General features: G+C 43.2%; 1 protein-coding gene across 1 annotated transcript in view; it reads left to right on the top strand.

Moving 5' to 3' along the window:
- Window positions 1-18,744, top strand: part of LOC126355287 (WAS/WASL-interacting protein family member 3-like) — a 69,089-nt gene extending 50,345 nt beyond the window's left edge. Inside the window, exon 3 of the mRNA XM_050005576.1 lies at window positions 18,425-18,744. Within this exon, the coding sequence (XP_049861533.1) occupies window positions 18,425-18,744 (320 nt within the window). The remainder of the gene's footprint in view (window positions 1-18,424) is intronic.
- Window positions 18,745-23,054: the final 4,310 nt, after the last annotated feature.

The raw sequence follows: 23,054 nt of genomic DNA, 5'->3' as shown, positions 1-23,054 counted from the left end.
ATTTGAGGAAGAAATTTCTGAGGATGTACGTCTGGAGTACAGCATTGTATGGTAGTGAAACATGGACTTTGGGAAAACCGGAACAGAAGAGAATCGAAGCATTTGAGATGTGGTGCTATAGACGAATGTTGAAAATTAGGTGGACTGATAAGGTAAGGAATGAGGAGGTTCTACGCAGAATCGGAGAGGAAAGGAATATGTGGAAAACACTGATAAGGAGAAGGGACAGGATGATAGGACATCTGCTAAGACATGAGGGAATGACTTCCATGGTACTAGAGGGAGCTGTAGAGGGGAAAAAACTGCAGAGGAAGACAGAGATTGGAATACGTCAAGCAAATAATTGAGGACGTAGGTTGCAAGTGCTACTCTGAGATGAAGAGGTTAGCACAGGGGAGAAATTCGTGGCGGGCCGCATCAAACCAGTCAGTAGACTGATGACCCAAAAAAAAGTATTAGCCCAACACTTGAATGTCCTGGCTGAAACCGGATAGTTTAGGTGAAAGGAATAAAACCATAATTTGTGAATAAGTTATCATAAGACAAATCGGCAGTGAACTCACATGATTGCCTGAATCGTCAGGAGAACAAATAACATCACTGATTGAGTAACAAACGAAATTTCAACCAGTCCAGAAAAGCATAAGATTGTCGGAAATGTGTTTGATCCTGATACACACGTCAAACGCTCGGTAATACTCATACCATGTTCGACAGAGCTGCAATTTCTCAACATATTCAGCACCCAGTAACATTGAGAGTTGCGAGCAATGAGATGTGCTGCAGATCGTAACGCATCGGCTGCCGATTGCTGGGATTGGTCTTCTCTACATCTGCAGACAGTGTCCTCTCTGCCGCCAATCGATGTCTTCTCTTCATGATCTCCAGAATAAATAAAGATAATGTGTTCTGTACAGACAATGACTCAGTTGCCGTGCACCGATGAAACAGGCTCTGCAAAATGCTGGACACTGATATTTTTGCTGGCAAGACAACTACCTCCTTTCCTGGCAAAAGTTTTACAACGTTACCCAGTCGTTCTGCTCCCACATATGAAATTCTTCAACAGTTCTGAATAACTCTCCCACTCTTCAGAAAGTTTCCTGCACCAGCCAATACGCTCGTCTCCACGTCCGCATTTCTCAGAAACTGGCATCCTGGTTTCGTCTTCTTTGCACGATCGACTTTGCTATCCTGATCGATTACTCGGGACAAATCAGTCTAGTGCAGCGTCCCTACCGCTGTACTCCTGAGTCTCGCCTGTCAGGGGTGGTCAGTTTCTTTTGGAAGTCAGCGCCTGAATTTGCGTGTGTTGTGAGAACTGTCTGTTGTGGAGTTTAGACCTGATGGGTGAAAGTCATACTGCGAAGAACTATCCTATATATAATAGTCGGCCACTGTGGCCGAGCGGTTCTAGGCGCTTCAGTCCGGAACCGTGCTGCTGCTACGGTCGCAGGTTCGAATCCTGCCTCGGTCAAGGATGTGTGTGACATCCTTGAGTTTGTTAGGTTTAAGTAGTTCTAAGTCTAGGGGACGTCAGGTGTTAAGTCCCATAGTGCTTAGAGACATTGTATATATAACAGTGGGTAGGAACAAACAATGATAATAGTTTATTATTAAGGCAAAAGAAAATACAAAAAATTCGTATATAACGTCCATGCTTCTGAAACTGAAAGAAGAGCAAACAAGTCGTCCTATATCTACATTTATTTGCTCGAGAAAATACACACCTAAAAACACGTCAAATACTATTTAGAAGGCAATTAACACTTCAGTTTTACTTTTTCCTTTCTTACTTGTTTTTTCGTTGATGCCAACGAACATCGAAAATTATTTTTCTCGTTAAATATTTCCGACTTCTTCATTCTTGAGACTATTTTTATTGAAACACATTTGTCGTTTTACATTATTATTTTTACATTTTCTCGGTTTTTTCTTCGTCCAGCTGCCGCTGTTTCAAAAACTAACCGTGAGAGAACACTAACAGGGAACATACCAGGCCCTGCTGAAAGCTTCACATTGTGTCACGAAAACAAAGGAAACGAAAGGATGAAGATTAAGAACACACAAAAGCACGGAAACCAATACTACAACGGATGTGGGCTCTGCGAGAGTGGTTCCTCTTAAAGGGCACAGCCGATTTCCTTCCCCATGGCTCTGAGCACTATGGGACTTACCATCTATGGTCATCAGTCTCCTAGAACTTAGAGCTACTCAAACCTAACTAACCTAAGGACATCACACAACACCCCGTCCTTCCCCATCCTTGCATAATCTGAGCTGGTGCTCCGTCTCTAATGACCACGTTGTCAACGGGTCGTTAAACGATAATCTCTTTATCCTGAGAGAGAGTAGGTTAACTTCCGATGTTAACAGACGGCGCCATAGTCACGTATGTTCCTGCTCATTCGCCAGTGTGCAGCATATTCAAGACTGTAGAACTCAGGGGGGGGGGGGGGGGGGGGGCATCAGGCTCACATTAGGCAGGTCGCTTGTCTACATCCTAAATTGATAAACTCTAAGCTATTTTTGTTCAACACTCTACCGTTTTTAGGAAAAACCGCCACTTATGTTCATGATGCACAACAGCCTCAAAACTGATAGACTTTACAGATAACTGAGTATTGAACATATCTCATCATCGTATATGGGGCCCACCAATGCATATTTTCCTAGACAGCGAGGAAAGAAACTTTTACGACTGCCGCTTGTATACCCACAAGGTAAAAGACATTCAGTGTAAGCGACGCTAGTGTAGCGACCAAGGCAGCTGCCTGCAGGGCTTAGAACCTGTGTTCAGTCCCTACGTGGCTCTGCATGTTTTGTTTCATTTGCATTTTTTTCCGTTTCGAAACTGGAAGTAGTAGGATGGTTAATAAAGTAAGTATATCTATAAGAGCCGAGCGGTGTATCCGCACGGCCAGAGGCGCCTCCTCACGTTTCGCGCGGCTCCCTCCGTCGGAGGTTCGAGTCCTCCCTCGGGCATGGGTGTGTGTGTTGTCCTTAGCGTAAGTTAGTTTAAGTTACATTAAGTAGTGTGTAAACCTAGGGATCGATGACCTCAGCAGTTTGGTCCCATAGGAACTTTTGTTGTTGTGGTCTTCAGTCCTGAGACTGGTTTGATGCAGTCTCCATGCTACTCTATCCTGTACAAGCCTCTTCATCTCCCAGTACTTACTGCAACCTTCATCCTTCTGAATATTTTTACTGTATTCATCTCTTGGTCTGCCTCTACGATTTTTACCCTTCACACTGCCCGCCAATAGTAAATTAGTGATCCCTTGATGCCTCAGAACATGTCCTACCAACCGGTCCCTTCTTCTTGTCAAGTTGTGCCACAAACTCCTCTTCTGCCCAGTTCTGTTCAATACCTCCTCATTAGTTATGTGATCTACCCATCTAATCTTCAGCATTCTTCTGGAGCACCACATTTCGAAAGCTTCTATTCTCTTCTTGTCCAAACTAGTTATCGTCCATGTTTCACTTCCATACATGGCTACACTCCAAACAAATACTTTCAGAAACGACTTCCTGATACATAAATCTATATTCGATGTTAACAAATTTCTCTTCTTCAGAAACGCTTTCCTTGCCATTGCCAGTCTACATTTTATATCCTCTCTACTTCGACCATCATCAGTTATTTTACTCCCCAAATAGCAAAACTCCTTTACTACTTTAAATGTCTCATTTCCTAATCTAATTCCCTCAGCATCACCCGGCTTAATTCGACTACATTCCATTATCCTCGTTTTCCTTTTGTTGATGTTCATGTTATATCGTCCTTTCAAGACACTGTCATTCCGTTCAACTGCTCTTCCAAGTGCTTTGCTGTCTCTGAGAGAATTACAATGTTATCGGCGAACCTCAAAGTTTTTATTTCTTCTCCATGGATTTTAATACCTACTCAGAATTTTTCTTTTGTTTTCTTTACTGCTTGGTCAATATACAGATTGAATAACATCAGGGAGAGGCTACAACCCTGTCTCACTCCCTTCCCAACCACTGCTTCCTTTTCATGCCCCTCGATACTTATAACTGCCATCTGGTTTCAGTACAAATTGTATGTAGCCTTTCGCTCCCTGCGTTTACCCCTGCCACCTTTAGAATTTAAAAGAGGGTATTCCAGTCAACATTGTCAAAAGCTTTCTCTAAGTCTACAAATGCTAGTAACGTAGCTTTGCCTTTCCTTAATCTTTCTTCTAAGATAAGTCGTAAGGTCAGTATTGCCTCACATGTTACAATATTTCTACGGAATCAAAACTGCTCTTCCCCGAGGTCAGCTTCTACCAGTTTTTCCATTCGTCTGTAAAGAATTCGCGTTAGTATTTTGCAGCTGTAGCTTATTAAACTGATAAATCGGTAATTTTCACATCTGTCAACACCTGCTTTCTTTGGGATTGGAATTATTATATTCTTCTTGAAGTCTGAGGATATTTCACCTGTATCATACATCTTGCTCACCAGATGGTAGATTATTGTCAGGACTGGCTCTCCCAAGGCCGTCAATAGTTCTAATGCAATGTTGTCTACTCCCAGGGCCTTGTTTCGTCTCAGGTCTTTCAGTGCTCTGTCAAACTCTTCACGCAGTGTCGTATCTCCCATTTCATCTTCCTCTGGATCCTCTTCCATTTCCATAATACTGTCCTCAGGCACATCGCCCTTGTATAGACCCTCTATATACTCCTTCCACCTTTCTGCTTTCCCTTCTTTGCTTAGAACTGGGTTTCCATCTGAGTTCTTGATGTTCATACAAGTGGGTCTCTTTTTTCCAAAGGTCTCTTTAATTTTCCTGTAGGCAGTATCTACCCCTAGTGAGATAAGCCTCTACATCCTTACATTTGTCTTCTACCCATCCCTGCTTAGCCATTTTGCACTTCCCGTCGATCTCATTTTTGAGACGTTTGTATTCCTTTTTGCCTGCTTCGTTTACTGCATTTTTATATTTTCTCCTTTCATCAGTTAAATTCAATATTTCTTCAGGAACTTACCACCAACAAATCAATAAGGAATGGCAATAAGATCAGCAAATAAATTTCTTAAAGACATGCGTTAGTGAAGAATTAAACACTTCATCGTTATCGCCTTACAGTGGCTCCTTCACTCGCTCTGTTATCTCCTCAGTTTCTTTCTTACAACTAGATGGATGGTACTTGTCGTATAAGCATTCGATGAAAATACACTCATAATACCAAGAACATTTGATTAATTCAATCTTCCGGCAACAATATTGTTTCTTCTAAGGATTCTACGGAAAACAGACCTCGGTTACATTTAACAATATTTCTTTTGCGGTAATCAATTTTTATGCACACGTTGTCTGAAAATCTGGCTTCAGGTTGATAATGACTTATGCTGTGAATCATTATTGCATCCATGCGGTCGTGCAGTTCTCCCTAGGTTTCCACAAGCAGACTGCAATTTTGAAGCCTCGAAATAAAGTTTTTAACTTGCCAATAAATGGAAACATCACATGGTTGCCACACAGGTCTGCAGTTTGGCGGTATTACTTCTACCTTTCAGTTCGGTTGACCCTCGCCATCTTCAAACCTGCTGTCGTACAGTGTAATTATAAATGAAGTGTGGCTACTCAGATGTCCATTGTGGGCCATACTCGTAATTAGCGTACGGCAGCGAGATTTGGTAGACATGTTAATACGGAACCTATTTACTCTGGAAAACAAATTAGTTCCAATTTTGGCCTCCACGTGCAAATCTGGCGCTGTACGCTATATGTATGGCTGTATGGCATCCGCGCTTTCACCTGACAAACCATACATAAGGTGATTGAACAGTATGACTATAGAGAAGAGAGCCCGTGCGCTGTTAGTGAAACTATTTTATGTGACTGGTAACAATTACAGTGCTGCATTGAGAGAGTGATTGTCTTTTCGAAACTCAGTTTCTGTGGGATCTCATGTGACTGAACCAACTATGATTCCATCAGGAACCCTTGTGCACAGCGACCGTACGTTGTAAGGAAGGAGAAGCACAAAACATACAGTCTCAATCCCATTAGTGTTTATTATGCTTGAAAATCTAGATTTCGGTCATAAATAACCATCTACAGTACATTTTCGTTATAATTCAACAGACTGGTGGCAGTTCACTCACCATACGTTCTTAGAGGTGTGACGTGAACTGATGCGAGTCTGGTGAATTGTAACGAAAATGCACTTAAGATGGCTATTTATAGCCGAAATCTAGATTTTATGCAAGGACAATAAAAACTAATGGAATTGCTACTGAATGCTTTGTGCCTCTCATTCCTATCTTAAGCGACAGTGTAAGTGGGCTGTTTAGGTTTTTATGTAGGTAACGGCACGTAGCGCTCTGTATGAAAATCACTGACTCTGCTGTGTGCAATCTGTGGATGGTTGGCATCGTTGGAATATTTACTATTGTAGTGTTGGGCAGTTGGATGTGAACAGAGCGTAGATTTGCACAGTTGGAGGTGGGCCGCCAGCAGTGGTGGATGTGGGGAGAGAGATGGTAGAATTTTGAGAGCGGACGATCTGAACGTGCGTCCGTTAGAAAAACGAAACTTGCAAGACTTTTGAAGAGTATTAAGGTAAATACATTGTTTATTCCCTATCAAAATCTTTCATTTGCTAACTATGCCTATCAGTAGATAGTGATTTCAATAGTTAGAATCTTTTATTTAGCTGGCAGTATTGGCGCTCGCTGTGTTGAAGTAGTTCGAGTAACGAAGATTTTTGTGACGTAAGTGATTCATGAAAGGAATAGGTTATTGTTAGACAGGGCCATTCTTTTGTAGGGATTATTGAAAGTCAGACTGCGTAGCGCTAAAAATATTGTGTGTCAGTTTAGTGATGATCAGAATAAGTAAAGAGAGAGTACGTTCAGTTTTGCTCAACTGTTTGAAAATCGAACAGCGTAAGAGGTTTACCAGCACAGTGAATCATAAATTTTTCTAAGGGGATGTTTTGTAACAGTAGAGACCAATCCTGGAGTTACAGATTTTTCCACATTAATGACACGCGTTTTTTCTGGTGGGGACTGCCTGCGTAGCGTCTCTTGTCTTCAGGAGTTCCCGTGTTTCCTAGCAGTGCGCTTATCAGTTTCTGTTTTCCGCCTCAGTTGCTCAAAGCGCTGAGTACCTTCACAACGTTCCGTTCCGACGCCATACTGGACGATTAAGTACAGTAGTTTCCCAGCTACCATTCTCAATTTGTCGTCTTTTCATATTGTCCTTTAGTAAATATTTGTATCGTTTCTATGGTCTTTCCAGTTTTCTTTCAAACGGTTCAAGTGGCTCTGAGCACTATGGGACTTAACCTCTGAAGTCATCAATCCCTTGAACTTAGAACTACTTAAACCTAACTAACCTAAGGACATCACACACATCCATGCCCGAGGCAGGATTCGAACCTGCGACCGTAGCGGTCGGGCCGTTCCTGACTGAAGCGCCTAGAACTTCTTGACCAAAGCGGCCGGCTAGTTTTCTTTGGCCATCCTTTTGCTAGGAATACATAATTTGGTTTGGTAGACGGGATTAAGCATACGAAAAATGTCGCCCCTCAGCGCAGTTGATGCTTGATGATCGTGGCTTCAATGTTGGAAGAGCACTGATGTTATGGCGATCTTGCCAAACCACCCTTAGAGTCCTCGTCAGGCAGCACTGATGGTACTTCTCCAAACATCGTTTGTGCCTTCTTTAAGTAGTCCATGTTTCACACTCATATGTGAGAGGTGATATAACAGTAGGCTCTTACACACGCAACTTTTTCTTAATGCTGATGTTATGATTATCAAAAGCCGCCCTGGCACATCTGAGGAGATATTTTATTTCAGCACAAATATTTGCATTTGCTGAAATATGGCTGCCAACGTATGGGAAGTGTTCCATGTTCTGCAGACATTGCCTTGGACAGCAATTCTTGGAGGTATGGCAATAGAATTGGGTGAAGATTGATGTAAGATCTGTGTCTTCTGGATGTTAAGGCTTCGGATATTGCTCGTATATGCTGCATCAAATGCATTTAAGATAGCTTGTAGATCTCCCTCTGAGTCGGCAAGAACGATGTTATCATCAGCTTACTGAACTTCAGTGATGATTGTACTGGATACTTTACTCTTGCCCCGTAATCTACTGAGATTGAACAAACTAGTCCTGTGTTCTATTTCTGTGTCCTTTGGCAGCTCCCCGTCGACAAGATGAAGTATAGTTTCACCACATATTGAAAACAAAGAGGGAGCTATCACACAACCTTGTTTCACACCGGTTGTGACTTCGAAAGTCTCTCCAGGACTATTCTTGACAAGGACCGTGCCATTAATGTTGTCATGTAGTAGTCTAAGAATATTAATGTACTTCACAGGACACCCTATTTTGGCTAAGATCTTCCACAAAGTACCTCTCTTGACTGAGTCGAAAACCTTGACAAGATAAATGACATATAGACAGGATGTTATAATTCTCTACACTTCTCCTGCATTTGTCTGGCACAGAAAATCATATCTGTGGTACTGTGATTAGGTCGAAATCCACTCTGCGTTTCAGGTAAACAAACTTCAGCGAGAGGTATCAGGCGGTTGGAGATAATTCGAGCAAGTATTTTTCCAACAGCCGATAGAAGGGCTATTGCACGGTAGTTACCATACTCAGTTCCATAGCCTTTTAGATGGTAACTATCAGTGCATCTCTGAAGTCAGGTGTAATGGTTTCAGTGCTCCACATTTTGACAGTGAGAATTAGTGTATTTTTGAGTTGCTTAATAGCCTTCTAAACTTTTTGTAGAGAGGGGACTTCGCCAAGACGCAATTTTGCAGGTTATTGCGGAGTTGTGGAAATGATTGTTTCAGTGATCTCTGGGTCTTTATTGAAGAGTTCGCGGAAATGGTCCTTCTATCATGTACTAATGGAGTTGCTATCCTTCAGGAGGGTGGAGCCATCCCTAGGTTTAAGTGGATTTATTCATTGCGTTACTGGACCATACATAGTTTTTGTCACGCTGAAGAAAGCTGAGTGTTGTTAGTTTCTGCTAGATGTTGAATTTCTTATCATCGTCCACCAGATGTTTTTCAGAGCACGAATTCTCTTCTGCACTTCCGCATTCGCTTCTTGGTGATTGACTTAGGATTGCTCTGCCAAACCTGGCGTGCCGTTCTCTTTTTATGTAGTAGTACCTGAATTTCTTGGTCAGTTTCGTCAAACCGGTCTCGCTGTTTGGTCTTGCAGTATCCAACTGATTCTTCAGCAGCTGACGTTATCGCAGCCTTCAGTGTTGCCGTCTTCTGGTTTGCTTTCGGAATATTCATCCGGTAACCTTTGGTGCAAGAGTTTATGGTTGCTATTGCTCTTGAGATGGTCTGCGTTCACTTTAGATCTTGCAAATTTTCTCTGTTTCCTACGTTCCAAGAAAACGCGAAGGGTCATCACAGACAGTATCAGTCTCGGCTCTGAGCATTTCGTGAGCAGAAGAATTACGTTAGAATTGCAGTTCCGTATCCCATTCCCTCTTTTCCATCTACTTTGGGCCATAGTGTGTAAGGTGGCTATAATTTCGCACCTCAGAAGCACTCATTCACATACTTTGCCGTGATCTACAAACACAATTAGGTATCATGTGATAGGTTGTACATCGTATATAAGAATATATAAAGGAGACTGACATTGTTACGTAAGTGTTGTAAATAACTGTTAACGCTTGTTGCATGAAAGGTGACGGAGTATCTTTATTATAAAAACAGCGTAATGAATGATCGCCTATATTAGTAGTGTTGGGACGACAGTGGGGATGAAACGGCAGGCAGAACATAAGCTCAGGGTGGAAGACCCGCACAGGTGTTGGTCCTGAATAAAAACAGGAAGTAACTAGACGGACGTCGTGGCACCTGAGCTCTGGAGCACAATAGGATGATTGCCGGACGCTATTGTGGGCGGACTGGAAGGATAACCGGGAACTCTGCAAATCTTGGACGCTGGTGAGAGGAACGAAGAAGCGGCACCTCAGAAACCACGCAGGCTGGGTTATTTCCACGGATTTTTACCCAGAAGCGTACCACTGTACGAGTATAAGTTTTTCCTCGCAAACTTTCCGCGCTGGACAACAAGACTAAAATATGGTTGGTTGGCGTTCGGAAGAAACTGTAGAGAGGGAGAATATTCCATGGTTTCGGGAATACGATTCGTTTTGGGAATTACGAGAGCGGGGAGCCGATAGAAGAGCTATTCCAGGGGTGGGGAGACGAGGTCTGCCGTTGTGAACACCCGTGTGTGACGGTCGCTCGGTATCAGCTTTGTTGGTGCAGACGGACTTGCTGTTTTTGCTCTCAGGAGAGTTTATTGTTAAACAGTTAGGCACTGTACTGTTGCGAACCTTTACGATTCTGGACTTTATCTCCTGTTTGGAAGTCGTCAATGAGTACACAGCGTTCAGTAATTGAGAGCACTTCTTCTGCTTATACTTACGTTGAGACGTTATCTGAACTCTGTCCTTGTGATTGGGAGTTCGCATTTCTCGTCTGTAGAACACAGAGAGGAGTACACAGTAATAGAGTATCTTAGTCCGAGGACCGCCTTCTGCTGTCCTAGTGTTTGAAAGAGTTTATTTGTGGCTGGAGTTCTTCCATCGTTGCAGACCGAGTACAAGAACCACCACTTCGATGTACCAGGTGCAGTACATACAGTGATATAGCAAATTGCTTCGGCTTATTAGGGCTATATAGCTAAACAGCTCTGATGACGTTAGCTTATTTCCACTGAGGTTCCACACCACCGTAGATCATCTTTGAAAGTAGTGTCTTCTAGTTTTTGGTACGTAAATGATGTCAGTCATTTCGCGTTAATGGTATTAGACCGCACAGTCATAATAAGGGGCAGAGTTAGGCAACTAATTAATAACTTAAGCTAGGAAATAGAGACAATTTTACTTAAAGGGTTGATTTTAATCTATAATAAATACATATTGAACAATAAAGTTTATCATTTAGTAGTATGAGTTGCCTTCATCACTGATTTATGTTTAGATTGTAATTTATATGTTAAAGTCAATTAAGAGGTCCTAAGATCTACTTCAGGGGGTAGTCAGACAGAGCCAAATAATCATTTTAACGTTTATTGTTTTCCGTTGCGCACATTCATTTTTACACCCACCTGGAGTAGCATGGAAGTGTTGAGTCCCTACCAACTCGTGCATTAAAGTCTTCCAAGAGAATGCTTTTGTCAGATTTTGGTATTCTTATTAGAAGCATTTCGACCTGGGAGTAGAAGGCTTCCTTTTCATTGTCTTCGCAACTGATGCTCGGGGCATATGCACTGATAACTGTTCCGCATTGAAAGAGTAAAGTCACCGACTAAAAGGTCTGAGGAGAGGATCGATGTCATTAAATGGTTTAAAGAAGATGATAACGACATTCGAAAACACGGGTGAGCTTGGTGTCGCACATGCAAGACAAAGGCGTCCTATACCTGTGGAAGATACTGAGGAGGCAGTAACTGACTAAGTGGCTCGTGTCCTAGGTAGTGTTAGTGCTCGTGCAGTGACACGAGAGTTGTCCATCCTAAGGCCAACAGCACGGAAAGTTTTGTGACCTATTTTACACTGGTACCTGTACAGGATCCAGACGGTGCAGCAGCTGTAACCTCATGAATCGCAGCAAACTTCTGAATTTGATCCTCGGCTTGCGAACGGATAGAAGACGACGTGTGGCCTTGCAATGTATTTATGGAATACGAGGCACATTTTCAGCTGTAGCACGCAGTGAATACACATGACTGCCGAATTTGGCAGTGGACTCGCCACATGTGATTGTGTGGTGTGGATTCACAAGCACCTTCTTTGAACAGAATACACCCAGGGTGCCTGTCAGGTGTATCGTGACGTCAGCACTTCATCGAGATGACCTTGTACGGCGTGTAATTCCTGCTTCGGAAGAGCGCAACTGTGTGGAAAGGACTCACTGTTATCATGCAACATCGAGCGAAACCTCTTGTCGCTCGCCCAGTGAAAGATCTGCTGTTTCCCAGATGCATGGCCTGGAAGATCACCTGATCTGAATCCATGTGACGTAGCCTCTGCAGATATCTAAAACAACGTGTTTACCATGCGGGCTGTTGGGCACTGCCTGTCCTGAAGACCAGTATACGGGAGTGTGTTACTCAGAGCAACTGGTGGTCACGTCGTTTCAGGGATGCAGCATCTCGTCGATGTTTCCGGTGCTCATATTGAACAAACTGTGTAAGCAGGCCCTTAATAATAAAATCGACTTTATGCCTTTCTCACTTGTAGATAACTGCTTGCGTAAAGGTCAGGTCGGTCCAACGCGTTATTGATTTACTCAATTTGTGAAGATCTTACTCTTGAATAAATCATCCAATTTTTCTAAAATTGTGATCATTTGTTTGTCTGTACATATGCATCACTACATCACATCCACTGATTTACGCCCTGTTCGGATAATTGCTTCGCGGTGCATCGTTTTCTTTTTCTTTTTTGTCTTAGAGTCTATACAACGATGGAAAAGGCTCATTTTTCAGTCATTTTAAAAGTCCATGAACTTTTAGTGGAGTGCTCGTCATGAATTTTATTGGTGGTTTTCTTAAAAGTGGAGGGATGTTGAGCCAAAGTATCGTAGAGTCTTTCGTTTTATGTTGTACACAAGCGATCATTGGTTTGCCTTGTCCAACGCCTTCCCGTTGTAGCACAGTCTATTAATCGTTGACGTCACTGACCCACTCTCGACGTGATTGGCTGTTAATTGACTCACAAGCACGTGATATTTTTAAAATTATTGGGAACTGATAAATCGATACTTTAATAATTATTCTCTTCGGCTCTCGATATAACAAATAAAATTATGGATTTATCGATCTGTATATCGATATGTCAACGCAAATATGCCGGTCACCCAGCCAAAAGAATATCGGCTGCACATTGTAAACATACTGTCAGTTTTAAAGCTGTACATTTAAGTACTGATTTATCGTTAGATATTCTGTGCAACAAGAAGTTAGCAGCATCCTTATCCCAATCAGAGCAAGAATTAAAAGAAAGCGATGCACATTCACGCTTGGCGATAACCACTTTGCTAACAGTGGTAACAATGGTAAATGCAGGTAAGTGACAAAATAATCCTATATGTGTCCATCGTTCGGTTTCGTCACATATCGGATCTGTCTGGAACATTTCATGTCGACTTGCCTGTTTTCTTCATTTCTGCAAACGCCAGCGACCTACCAGCTGTGGTCTCAAAATTGCGTGGTGAAGTTAAACGTTGCATTTTCTGTTCGTAGCGCCGAGAGTCAGCGTTTCCCCTCACACGTCCCCGCCTACCGCAGAGACCAATCATGTCATTTAGATTTTTGTTCATCTGTTTCAGCAAAAGTTTTTGAAGGACGCCGATGTGAAGAAAAAGCACACTAGTTGCGTTAAAATGTTTTTTAACGCAATCGGTGTGCTATTTTTTCACATCGGATATCTTGTTATCAATTATTCAAAATGACAGTCACAATCGCATTATTTATTTTGCCGCCAACTGGTTTCAACCCGTGATGAGGTCGTCTTCAGGACAATTTACACTGTAAAGTTATAATATTAGTAACTAATCATGTACGTAATCTACATGTTGAAGGGAGGATTGTGGTACACAGATGCTACGATATCGAAAACCGTGCTACAGCAGACGACACGTACGAAGAGGCTACTATGAGGACGGAATCCTAGCTGAGTAGGCTAAGGAGCACTTGATATATTTCTTTTTCTAATATGTTAATTTTATAACGGAGAATACACCAATTTTGAAGTTTTTTACTAATTACTAGGACCAACTTTTACGGATAGAAGCCAGTACAGACCACGTCAACACATGCTGTGCAAACATAACGCCGCAGTAGAAGGCTACATGGGTTGACAACAACATGGGGGAAGAATGGTTATGGTACACCGTTATCATAGCAACGAACGCCGAGCAAAGATGGCATTACAAAAAAAATGGTTCAAATAACTCTGAGCACTATGGGAGTAAGAACCACTTAAACCTGAATAACCTAAGGATATCACACACATCCATGCTCGAGGCAGAATTCGAACCTGCGACCGTAGTGGCCGCGCGGTTCCAGACTGTACCGCCTAGAACCGCTCGGCCACCCCGGCCGTCTGATGGTATTACAGCAGACGACTTATCCGAAGCAGCTACCATGACGACAGCGTCCGAAACAGACAGGCTAGGGGGCGCTTGATACACTCCTGGAAATGGAAAAAAGGACACATTGACACCGGTGCGTCAGACCCACCATACTTGCTCCGGACACTGCGAGAGGGCTGTACAAGCAATAATCACACGCACGGCACAGCGGACACACCAGGAACCGCGGTGTTGGCCGTCGAATGGCGCTAGCTGCGCAGCATTTGTGCACCGCCGCCGTCAGTGTCAGCCAGTTTGCCGTGGCATACGGAGCTCCATCGCAGTCTTTAACACTGGTAGCATGCCGCGACAGCGTGGACGTGAACCGTATGTGCAGTTGATGGACTTTGAGCGAGGGCGTATAGTGGGCATGCGGGAGGCCTGGTGGACGTACCGCCGAATTGCTCAACACGTGGGGCGTGAGGTCTCCACAGTACATCGATGTTGTCGCCAGTGGTCGGCGGAAGATGCACGTGCCCGTCGACCTGGGACCGGACCGCAGCGATGCACGGATGCACGCCAAGACCGTAGGATCCTACGCAGTGCCGTAGGGGACCGCATCGCCACTTCCCAGCAAATTGGGGACACAGTTGCTTCTGGGGTATCGGCGAGGACCATTCGCAACCGTCTCCATGAAGCTGGGCTACGGTCCCGCACACCGTTAGGCCGTCCTCTGCTCACGCCCCAACATCGTGCAGCCCGCCTCCAGTGGTGTCGCGACAGGCGTGAATTGGGGGTCGAATGGAGACGTGTCGTCTTCAGCGATGAAAGTCGCTTCTGCCTTGGTGCCAATGATGGTCGTATGCGTGTTTGGCGCCGTGCAGGTGAGCGCCACAATCAGGACTGCATACGATCGAGGCACACAGGGCCAACACCCAGCATCATGGTGTGGGGAGCGATCTCCTACACTGGCCGTACACCTCTGGTGATCGTCGAGGGGACACTGAATAGTGCACGGTACATCCAAACCGTCATCAAACCCATCGTTCTACCATTCCTAGACCGGCAAGGGAACTTGCTGTTCCAACCGGACAATTCACGTCCGAATGTATCCCGTGCCACCCAACGTGCTCTAGAAGGTGTAAGTCAACTACCCTGGCCAGCAAGATCTCCGGATCTGTCCCCCCATTGAGCATGTTTGGGACTGGATGAAGCGTCGTCTCACGCGGTCTGCACGTCCAGCACGAACGCTGGTCCAACTGAGGCGCCAGGTGGAAATGGCATGGCAAGCCGTTCCACAGGACTACATCCAGCATCTCTACGATCGTCTCCATGGGAGAATAGCAGCCTGCATTGCTGCGAAAGGAGGATATACACTGTACTAGTGCCGACATTGAGCATGCTCTGTTTCCTGTGTCTATGTGCCTGTGATTCTGTCAGTGTGATCATGTGATGTATCTGACCCAAGGAATGTGTCAATAAAGTTTCCCCTTCCTGGGACAATGAATTCACGGTGTTCTTATTTCAATTTCCAGGAGTGTATATACTATCGCCCATGGCAAAGGCGTCCCTACCACAGAAGATAGAGGGCTACGCTCTCTGCTCCATGCACCAATGATGTGAAAAATGAATGGGACAACGGTTACCTGAATTTTAAATAATTGTAAATTGCTCGAGGTTTAATTAGTTATGCTTATTATTTATTATGTTTTATATTACAACTGGAACAAACTTTAAAATTTACGATTTCTTGCGTAAGCATGTAACCACCGTTGGTCACCGTGGAGGGCGTTACCGTCTGTACACGTGTTGTTGGCCGTTATTTAAGTTCTTGCAGAGAGCCAACCGTGCATTGTTCCCAACCGTGCACAGGCAGGGTGACGACTCCAGCGAGCGACCAAATGGGTATAAAAATCTGTTTATTTATGTAACTTTGACTAACTGCTTGTAGATTACATACATGAGTACTTGCTAATATTATAACTTTACAGTGCAAATTGCCCTGAAGGTGACCCCATCGCGGGTTGAAACCGGTTGGCGGCAAAATAAATAATGCGATTGTGACTGTCGTTTTGGATAATTGATTATAAGTAAATTAATCGCTATTTATCTCCATACAACTATGTTGTCTAACAATTTAGTGTATCTTGTTATTCCATTCACACCGCCACCCCCAGTGCAATAAGACTTCTTCTTTGTGCCACCTATGCTTGCATCACATTAGATTAGATTCGTTTTTCGTACCATGGATCCGTGCTGAGGAGATCCTCGTGGATGTGGAACATGTCAATTTTTTTAAAGCTGAAATAACAATACTAATAGTATGAATATATACAATACATCATTTGTTTCTATTAAAAAAATTCGTCAGTGGAGTAGAAGGAGTTGGCCAGTAGTAAGTCTTTCAGGCTCCTTTTAAACTGATCTTTATTTGTAACAAAATGTTTTATGTTTGCTGGCAAATTATTGAAGATGACTGTTCCTGAGAATTGGCCCCTTTTTTTGAACTAAAGTAAGTGCTTTTAAGTCCTTGTGCATGTCATTTTTGGTTCTGGTATTGTATGTTTGAACTGAGCTGTATGTTGAAAAAAGAGATATTATTTAGGACAAATTTCGTTAAGGAGTAAATATACTGAGAGGCAGTAGGTAGTATACCCACTTCTTTACAGAGGTTTCTGCAGGACGTCCGTGAATTTACTCCACAAATAATACGTATTACACGCTTTTTGACTCTGAAAACGTTTGTTTGACTTGAAGAGTTACCGCAAAATATAATACCATATGACATTATGGAATGAAAGTAGGAAAGGTATGCAAGCTTTCTCATTTTTATGTTGCCTGTGTGAGCTAACACTCGAATTGCAAATACAGATTTGTTAAGGCGTTTCTTCAGTTCTATGGTGTGCTCCTCCGAACTGAATTTATTATGAAGTTGTAATCCCAGGAATTTAAGACTGTCAACCTCTTCTATCTGCTCTTCTTCATACTTTATGCATATGCTGGGTGGAAACCTCTTACAGGTTCTGAATTGCATATAGTGAGTCTTTTCGAAGTTTAATGTCAGTGAGTTAGCTTTAAACCATTTATTAATATCCATGAAAATATCATTAGCAGATCTTTGTAGAACTACACTCGACATACTATTTACTGCAATACTTGTGTCATCTGCAAACAAAACGAACTCTGCTTCTGGCAGTGTGACTGATGAGAGATCATTAATGCACACAAGAAAAAGCAATGGCCCTAAGATGGATCTTTGTGGGACACCACATGTAATTTCTTCCCATTCTGATGATGACTGATGACTTAATTCACTAGTCCCTTGCACTGACACCCTTTGTTTCCTGTTAGAGAGGCATGACTTGAACCATTTTGCAGCACTGCCTGTGACACCATAGAATTCTAATTTATTTAAAAGGATGTTGTGGTGCACACAATAGAATGCCTTTGACAAATCACTGAAAATACCTGCTGCTTGTAACTTGTTATTTAATGAATTATGTACTTTTTCACTGTAGGTGTAAATAGCCTTCTCGGTATCAGAACCATTCAGAAATCCAAACTGTGTTCTTGATAATATGTTATTTGTGGTCAGATGGTTGAGAAGCTGCCTGTACATTGCGTTTTCTAAAGTGTTTGAGAATGCTGGCAAAAGTGAAATCGGCCTGTAGTTTGATGGTATCTCTTCATCCCCTTTCTTGAATAGAGGCTTAACAAGTGCATATTTTAGCCAGTCAGAAAATTGACTGGTTACATAAGTAACTTAGAATTGTACTAAACTCACAAGATTATGTCTTAATTAACTTTGTTGATATTTCATCGTAACCACTAAAATGCTTTTTTTCTTTTGGTGAAGTGAGTGACATATTCATGTACCTGAAGCTATTTGTAAAGGCTACTTTCAGATATTCAAGGGCATTATTTACTGATCCTGACAATCCCATTCTATCAGTAAAAAAAAAAAAAAAAAAAAAAAAAAAAAAAAAAAAAAAAAAAAAAAAAAAAAGGGCTCCACGTGATGGAAGCTCAGAAAGTTGTAGGACTCCCGCACACAGTGAAAGTAAAATTGTGTTCTATTACAATTTGAAAAGATCGACTTCAAATACTAGTCGAAAATTGCGAAAAAAATACAATATAAAATACAAATTTCGGCACTAGATACTGTCGCTTCGTTGTCGATATCTCGATACGTCGATGAGTAAAGCATCGCCGATATACGTCGATTTATTTGAGGAATATCGATATATCGGTAATTTATCAGCGGCCCTACGTCACACGCAGACACAACTAGTACTCCGTTTTGAACAGAGGGTCGCTAGTGTGTAAAGGGCCACAGGTGGCCAGCGGGGGGCGCGCCGGCTGCTGACTCACGGCGCCTGCGCAGGCGCGGCAAGTGCTCCCTTCCTGGAAGCGCCGGAGCCGGCGGCGCGCGCACGTGCGCTCACGGCCGCGCTTCCCGCCCCGCCACTGTCCGCCATTGACCTGATTGAGTCACTGGGCTGGGACGGGCCGGCAGGAAACCACATGACGAAAGCGCCTTATCAGCCTCCGGGCCGCCTTCCTGCCCGGCCGCGGCCGCAGCCGCAGGCACCACCACCACCGCAGACCTCGCCTCTTTCTCCTGCTCCCACCAACGGCCACCGACCACTGCTATAGTCGCCCGACACGCGCCGAAGACCCGCCTCTGTTAGCCCCTTTCACGCGAACCACTTTCCTGTCTCTGTTCACTGCTGGAGACGAATGCAAGGGTCCAGCTGCGTTCAGCTCCTTAACAAGGGAGTCTATGCCGGCGTACCTGGCATTTTGTTCCTGCACTATCTCGAGCGCAAACAGGAATACAAACGTATCCAAAATGAGATCGACAGGAAGTGCAAAATGGCTAAGCAGGGATGGCTAGACGACAAATTTAAGGATGTAGAGGCTTTTCTCACTAGGGGTGAGATAGATACTACCTACAGGAAAATTAAAGAGACCTTTAGAGAAAAGAGAACCACTTGTATGAATATCAAGAGCTCAGATGGAAACCCAGAAGGAAAAACAGAAAGATGGAAGGAGTATATACAGGGTCTATACAAGGGCGATGTACTCGAGGACAGTATTATGGAAATGGAAGAGGATGTAGATGAATATGAAATGGGAGATATGATACTGCGTGAAGAGTTTGACAGAGCACTGAAACACCTGAGTCGAAACAAGGCCCCCAGAGTAGACAACATTCCATTAGAACTACTGACGGCCTTGGGAGAGCCAGTCCTGACGAAACTGTACAGTCTCGTGAGCAAGATGTATGAAACAGGCGAAATACCCTCAGACTTCAAGAACAATATAATAATTACAATCCCATAGAAAGCAGGTGTTGACAGATGTGAAAATTACCGAACTATCAGTTTAATATGCTACAGCTGCAAAATACTAACTCGAATTCTTTACAGACGAATGGAAAAACTAGTACAAGCCGACCTCGGGGAAGATCAGTTTGGATGTCGTAGAAATACTGGAACACGTGAGGCAATACTGACCTTACGACTTATCCTAGAAGAAAGATTAAGGAAAGGCAAACCTACGTTTCTAGCATTTGTAGACTTAGAGAAAGCTTTTGACAATTAACACTGGAATACTCTCTTTCAAATTCTAAAAGTGGCAGGGGTAAAATACAGGGAGCGAAAGGCTATTTACAATTTGTACCGAAACCAGATGGCAGTTATAAGAGTCGAGGGACATGTCAGGGAAGCAGTGGTTGGGAAGGGAGTGAGACAGGGTTGTAGTCTCTCCCCGATGTTATTCAATCTATATTGAGCAAGCAGTAAAGGAAACAAAAAAAAAATTCGGAGTAGGTATTGAAATTTATGGAGAAGAAGTAAAAACTTTGAGGTTCGCTGATGACATTGTAATTCTGTCAGAGACAGCAAAGGGCCTGGAAGTGCAGTTGAATGGAATGGACAGTGTCTTGAAAGGAGGATATAAGATGAACATCAACAAAAGCAAAACGAGGATAATGGAATGTAGTCGAATTAAGTCGGGCGGTGCTGAGGGAATTAGATTAGGAAATGAGACACTTAAAGTAGTAAAGGAGTTTTGGTATTTGGGGAGCAAAATAACTGATGATGGTCCAAGTAGAGACGATATTAAATGTAGACTGGCAATGGCAAGGAAATTGTTTATGAAGAAGATTCAAATGGCTCTGAGTACTATGAGACTTAACATCTGTGGTCATCAGTCCCCTAGAACTTAGAACTACTTAAACCTAACTAACCTAAGGACATCACACACATCCATGCCTGAGGCAGGATTCGAACCTGCGACCGTAGCAGTCCCGCGGTTCCGGACTGAGCGCCTAGAACCGCTAGACCACCGCGGCCGGCTCTGAAGAAGAGAAATTTTTAACATCGAGCATAGTGTCAGGAAGTCATTTCTGAATGAATTTGTATAGAGTGTAGCCATGTATGGAATTGAAATGTGGACGATAAATAGTTCGGACAAGAAGAGTATAGAAGCTTTCGAAATGTGGTGCTACAGAAGAATGTTGAAGATTAGATGGGTAGATCACATAACTAATGAGGAGGTATTGAGTAGAACTGGGGAGAAGAGGAGTTTGTGGCACAACTTGACTAGAAGAAGGGATAGGTTGGTTGGACATGTTCTGAGGCATCAAGGGATCACCAATTTAGTGTTGGAGGGCAGCCTGGAGGGTAAAAATCGTAGACGGAGACCAAGAGATGAATACACTAAGCAGATTCAGAAGGATGTAGGTAGCAGTAGATACTCGGAGATGAAGAAGCTAGGACAGGATAGAGTCGTATGGAGAGCTGCACCAAACCAGTCTCAGTACTGATGACAACAACAACAACAAATACAACTATCTCGAGCGGTCGCTTTCCTTTACATTTAAGTGTCAAAACTGTGCGTGTTGTCACAGTTGCTTGCTGTGCTGTTTCGCACCTCAACAGCGGAAATGAGGTTAAAGAAAAAATGAAATATTCACTGAAGCGCCAAAGAAACTGGTACAGGCATGCTTACTCAAATATATAAACAGTAAAGAATACGGCGCTGCGATCGGCAACGCTATGTAAGACAACAGTGTCTGGCGAAGTTTTTAGATTGGTTACTGCTGCTACAAAGGTAGGTTATCAAGAGTTTGAACGTGGTGTTATAGTCAGCGCACGAGCGATGGGACCCAGCGTCTCCGAGGTACAGATGGAGTGGGGATTTTCCCGTACGACCATTTCAGGAGGGTACAGTGAATACTGGAAATCCGGTAAAACATCAAATCTCCGACCACGCTGCGGCCTCAGAAATATCCTGCAAGAAAGGAAACCAACGACGACTGAAGAGAATCGTTCAGCGTGACAGAAGTGTAACCCTTCCGCAGATTGCTGCAGATTTCAGTGCTTGGCCATCAGCAAGTGTCAGTGTGCGAACCATTCAGCGAAACATCATCAATATGGGCTTTCTGAGCCGAAGGCCCACTCTCGTACCCTTGATGACTGCACGACAAAATGCTTTAATCCTCGCCTGCGCCCGTCAAGATCGACGTTAGACTGTTGATGACTCGAAACATGTTGCCTGGTCGGACGAGTCTCGTTTAAAATTGCATCGAGCGGATGGACGTATACGGGTACGGAAACAACCTCTTGATTCCATGGACCCTGCATGTCAGCAGGGGACTGTTCGGGCTGGTAGAGGTTCTGTAATGGTGTGGAGCACGTGCAGTTGGAGTGATGTGAGAGGACCTCTGATACGTCTAGATACGACACTAACAGGTTACACGTACATAAGCATCCTATCTGATCACCTGCATCCATTCATGTCCATTGTGCATTCACACGGACTTGGGCAATTGCAGCAGGAAAATGCGACCCCCCACACGTCCAGAACTGCTACAGAGTGACTCCAGGAATTATCTTCTGAGTTTAAACACTTCCGCTGGCCACCAAACTCCCCAGACATGAACATTATTTAGCGTATCTGGGATACCTTGCAATGTGCTGTTCAGCAGAGATCTCCACCCCTTCGTACTCTTACGGATTTGTGGACAGCTCTGAAGGATTCATGGTGTCAGTTCCCTCCAGCACTACTTCAGGCATCAGTCGAGTCCATGCCACGTCGTGTTGCGGCACTTCCGAGTTCTCGCGGAGACCCTACACGAGGGCGCACCAGTTTCTTTGGTTCTTCAGTGTAGTAACAAACTGTTGGAACCAGCTATGATGATAGTTTATCTTTGAGGAAAACAAAATGGATTTATCATACAAACTCATTTAAAACCGATATAATAAAAGGTCAGTATCATTCCAGGCAAAAATTAAACAATTCGCAACATTAATTCAACTGGAAGCACTTTAAGGACCCGAATGTCTAACACTGAATGAAAGAGGTGAACAAGAAGAACTGGAAAAGAAAGAAAAGAAAATAGTCAGAAAACATTTTAGGACCACAAAAGAACAAGGATTACAACTGGCCGAAGAGGAGAAATGATTTATAAAGAAACATGGAAACAATCACAGAAATTATAAGAAATAGGTCATTTGGACAGAATGAATGACAACAGTCTAAGGAAGGAAATTTTTAACTTCATTTCCAAATTAAAAAACCCACTGGATGGTTGGAAGAGCCAGAAAAGGACTTGAGAAAATTTAACGTCCCACAAAACATCATACAGAGCAGGGAAATTTACAGGCTACTGATCAATTCTGCACAACTTACTGTCCAACAACGAAATTCACAACCTAGGAGAGTGATGTCAAATGACCAGAGGCAGGCCACAGCCAACGTATGAAGAGGTTCTGGAAAGAGAAAAACAAAAGGATTGTACCTTTCTTTGTCTTAGGTTCTAAGCGATATGTAAGTATCCAAATTTTGTAATAAAACAAAATTCGCGTTTTCTCTGTTGAAACAATGTTCATCAAACACTTTTCATTAGTTTGTTTCTACTTAATGCATAGTATATCCTTTTTCTCTTATTTATTTAT

Source organism: Schistocerca gregaria, chromosome 3, assembly GCF_023897955.1.
Source record: "Schistocerca gregaria isolate iqSchGreg1 chromosome 3, iqSchGreg1.2, whole genome shotgun sequence".
In the NCBI taxonomy this organism is placed as follows: domain Eukaryota; kingdom Metazoa; phylum Arthropoda; class Insecta; order Orthoptera; family Acrididae; genus Schistocerca; species Schistocerca gregaria.
Note: the sequence above shows the minus strand (reverse complement) of the source record. Positions and strands in the feature narration are given on the sequence as shown.